Below are 4,425 nucleotides of genomic sequence, written 5' to 3'. Positions count from 1 at the left end.
ATTGTTTGTGGGTGTGGCAACTATGTTGGCCAATAACTATAGTGTTTACCTAATCCGACGCTAAGTCGCATTGGTCTCTCCAATGCTAAATTTAAATGGGTTTTTTTAAGGTTTGCGTCAGTGTTCACTGACGCTAAAGTGCCAAAGTTAGCGTCGAATGCTGGAGCTAAAATGGCCCTTTCTTGTGCTGTGCCTTTGGAATGAGGATGAATTGAAAGTAATTAACATTGTAAAAAAAAAAACAGGTTGCTGCTACACCTGAAGTTCCAAAAAGTGCGGTGGATCAGGTAAAGATTGAGACTATCACGGTTGCTCTGTTCAAAGGTCCACTCCACTGGTTAAAGCAGGGGGGCTAATTTTTCCATAGCATGAATGTTGCATGCTGAAGATTTGAAGTCTCTGTTACTTCATATTCATTTTAAATCAAATTGGTTGAGGTCCAAGAGTATTGCTTGATTGTTTCAAAAAAAAAAAAAAAAGAGTACTGCTTGAAGTTTCTTACTTTAATTATAATCAAAGAGAAAAACACAGCTAGCAAGTAACATGCATTTAGCTAGTGCCATACAATATCACTTTATTAAAATTCTTTGAAGTCACGTTTTATTTAAATGATCAATGTTACTTGAGCATAAGCAAGTAACATTTAGCTAGAGCCATATAACATTACAATTTTCATTATTCTAGTACCCGTCCCATACTGAACCTAATAGGATCTGACGGGGCTAATAGTTAACTAGAGGTCCCTGGGTTTGGTTGAACATGAGTGCGCTCACTTCATTTGGGTTAAGCCTGTATGCATTGGCAAGAACATCTACAGGAATGGATCTCAGCAATGAATGCATCCCAACGAGGGACACAAACATGGAGTTTTCATTCGTGACGAACTCTATGGCCTCAAATCCCTCACTTCCTGCTTGTTTTGTCGCCACAAAGCCCTGAGGGATCACCAAAACTTGTCCTTTTGTGACTTCACCTTCGAATACTGAGTTGCCTTCGGAGTTCACCACTTGAACCTTTGCATGACCTCTAATCACGTACATCACTCTATGTCCGTTCATCTCCCAGCTCGGAGAAGCTATTCCATTCTGTGCATATAAAACATTTCATGTTAACAAATATTTTGTATGCTATGTTCTTAATTTTTAAAGAAACTCTTTTAACTTGTGAACCATTTTTTTCTTGCTCTATAAGTTACCTTATAAAGGACAAGATGTCGGGCGCTCAACTTTAATAGGTGGAGGATCGGGAGGTTGAAGTTGTTAACGGTGGATAAGCGACCAGCTCTTGGATTATAGAGGGTGTATGAAGAGTTATCAATAATGTTCACATAACACTTGAAGGTGCAAGCTTCATGGTACCCACTTTGGTGCTTATTCCTTTCTTGTGTAGTTATTGGTTGGTGTGAACTTGAAATGCTGGTAAATTGTCCTTGCACTTTTACGATTTGGCCCCTTGGATCTTCAGATTGTATCTTTCTTACAATGTCTTCATTTACGTTTAGCACTTCTTCTAATAACCCTGTGTCCAAGCCGCTGAACACGTTGTGATCCAGGTTGAAATTCTCTTCTGTATTATTCCCAGCAAGATAGAATCTCTGCAATCCATTAATTGAAAACTCTTAGTTATGACCATGTTGATGAGTACGTGAATGTAAATTAAATGGTTCAGTATTATTTTAGCCCCTAAAAAATAAAGAATTATTAATTTTGATCTCTAAAATATACTTTGAAATATATTTCCAATTTCTGGAAATACACATATTTAATTTGAATCCCTAAAATAAACGATATTTAAAGAAAAAGTAATTCTAAAGGACCATTTTTTTAGTGATTTCAGTTCTTGAAATCATTTTTGTAGTCCTTAAAATCTGATTTAGTCCGTCCCAGAGAGTGAAACATATGTATTTTCAAAAATTGTGGATTATTTTAAAGGAATCAAAATCAATAACTCACTATTTTGTAGTGACAAAAAACATATTTAGCCTGAAATTAAATTAGTGATTGAGTTAATTAGCTTACTTTAGGGATAACACCAAGCTGATTTGCGGAGTTGATGAAGCCAACACTGATGGCAACAACTTGTTGCTTGCCTTTGTTGTAAGCCCAAAAAGGTACTCCAGGGTAGCTTGCGATGACATCACCACGTCGGAAGTGAATGATCATGCGATTTGCGCAACCAGGAACTACACTCCCGGCTACTCCCTCACCTGAAATACACATGTATATATATTAGAATGGACATTCCAATTAAAAATGATTAAGACATATAATTTGTGGTGATCATCCTTTGGACATACATACACCTTTGAGGAAGTTATGTATGTCTGTGTCACCGCAAATTGTATAACTATGTACAATTACTCGTAAATATGTGTGATAGATGACCTTGGATGATGTAATGGAATTCAAGATAATTAGTGTAGTATGGCAAGAGAAGGCTTGCGGGGTTGATAGTGCGCTTGACGACAGCCAGGGGCGGATCCAGACATTATATATTGGTGAGGCTAAATATAAAATAAATTATAGACTAAAATATAAAGTAAAAATTATATTAGTTATTAAGCAAGAAGTAGCTATAATCTCACATGAAAAACACAAAATTTTATTCAACCAAGAAAAGTTAAGACCAATTTGTGCAGTAAAAAGAACAAATTTTGCTTTTTTTTGGAGAAAACATTACAATGTTGCTAATTTAACATTCCAAAATTTAGAGACACGAATCAACAATCAAAACAGGAAAACTCATCAGCAAAAACAAACGGAGGTAGCTCCAAACCCCACATGGTTCCATCAAAGAACTCAGATCTGCTGAGTTCACAAGCAAAAATTCTCACCCAAAAAATCAATCCAACTCAACGCGTGCAACAAGTTCGTAAACCAAAAAAAATCTTTGAAAATTGAAAATTAAAAAAAAATAGAAATAGAATTGTGGTTGATTGATGCGGTGATCAGGGTTCTCCATATGATGAGAAATTTAGGAATGTGAAGATTGGTGGGTTTTCAATTTTTGGGGAAAATGATTTTAAGTTGATGTATGCCAAAAAGCAACAATGGAAGAAAGAAAGAAAGAAAAACCGCGTTCTAATTTGATGTTAACCGTGAATTTTGATTTTTTACTTATTAAGCTATGGCGGCGCTTTCAACCGTCGCCATACATTAACACAAAACTTTTAGCAGCAGTTCCAGAACCGCCGCTATAAACGATATTAACAAAAAAAAATTAAAAAATCTGGTGTGGCTAAAGCCACACCTAGCCTACACGTGGGTCCGCCCCTGACGACAGCACCCACACCAAGACAATGTAGCTCGGGGTGGGTGGTGTTCCATGTCTCAATCACACCACCTTCGGACACAATGCGGTGATCAGGTTCCAATGTGGTGAGGTTGTCGAGCTGGCACGGTATGTGACTGTAAGGCATAGCTAAGCAGTAGCAAGCACTCATGAAGAGTAGAGAGCAAAGGGAAAGAGAACATAGAAGAAAAAGCTTTGCCATTGCAAATATTTTTGTGTGAATGATGGATGCCTAGAATCTTCAGGATGTGGTCATTTATATAGGGGGAAGATCAAGGACACGTCGTGTCATTAGCAAGTGAGATCATCACTAGTTCAAAAATTAGATAGTGCTAGTTAATTTGGTTACACCTAACCCATAGGGTACATATCAATCATTTTTTTCAAAATAAATTAATAATTTGAAGATGGAAATACATTTCACGACTTATTTTCCAATGGTCAATTAAGCGCATAGCTGGAAAGCCCTCCGTCAATATACATAATTATTTAGTAAATATTGACAATTAAAAATAAGTTTGATTCGGGCATGGGTAGTATCGTGGTGTTGCGCTATGGGAGCTTCGCATCAACATAACTCTTACCTTTCCCTCGTGATCGACGAGATTAAGAGTCTTGCTACCTCTTTTTCTACTATCTCTTTTTCTCATGTTTATAGAGAAGTCAACATAGTTGCTCATAGTTTAGTTTTGCCAAGTTTTCAATTTCATATATGAACACTGTTTGGTCTGTTGATATTCATGTTAATTTGCTCTTGTATTCGTCCAAACATTTTATCTTTAATTTTTCTAATGAAGTTTCATATTTACGTGGAAAAAAATTGTTTCCTTTTTCCTAAAAAATAAGGACTTCTAATGTTAGAAGCTATAAGTATCCAAGATCTATATATATATATTAAAAAAGAACAACTTCTAGCATGACGTGTCGCTCTCACAGGCCAAGTTAGTGACGTGTCGCTCCCAGATTAATTCTCACCTAATATTTTACATGTAAGCTCTTTCTCCTTGGCCCCACTTGCCACATGTGCCCTGATTTTTACTTACCTTATTTCTCCTTAATAAAAAAATACATTTTTAAATTTTAGATTTGATTAGGATTTAGGTTTTTTATTTCTTGATTTTATCTTAATTTCTT

General features: G+C 36.1%; 1 protein-coding gene across 1 annotated transcript; it reads right to left on the bottom strand.

Moving 5' to 3' along the window:
• Positions 1-479: 479 nt before the first annotated feature.
• LOC130742443 (13S globulin basic chain-like) lies at positions 480-3,511 on the bottom strand. Its single transcript, XM_057594551.1, has 4 exons — positions 2,385-3,511; positions 2,019-2,206; positions 1,196-1,594; positions 480-1,085 (listed from the first exon to the last, which is right to left on the bottom strand). Exons 2-4 carry the CDS (start codon positions 2,160-2,162, stop codon positions 723-725), a joined length of 906 nt encoding a protein of 301 aa, XP_057450534.1. The 5' UTR covers positions 2,163-2,206; positions 2,385-3,511; the 3' UTR covers positions 480-722.
• Positions 3,512-4,425: the final 914 nt, after the last annotated feature.

The sequence above is a fragment of the Lotus japonicus genome, chromosome 3 (genome assembly GCF_012489685.1).
Source record: "Lotus japonicus ecotype B-129 chromosome 3, LjGifu_v1.2".
In the NCBI taxonomy this organism is placed as follows: Eukaryota; Viridiplantae; Streptophyta; class Magnoliopsida; order Fabales; family Fabaceae; genus Lotus; species Lotus japonicus.
Note: the sequence above shows the minus strand (reverse complement) of the source record. Positions and strands in the feature narration are given on the sequence as shown.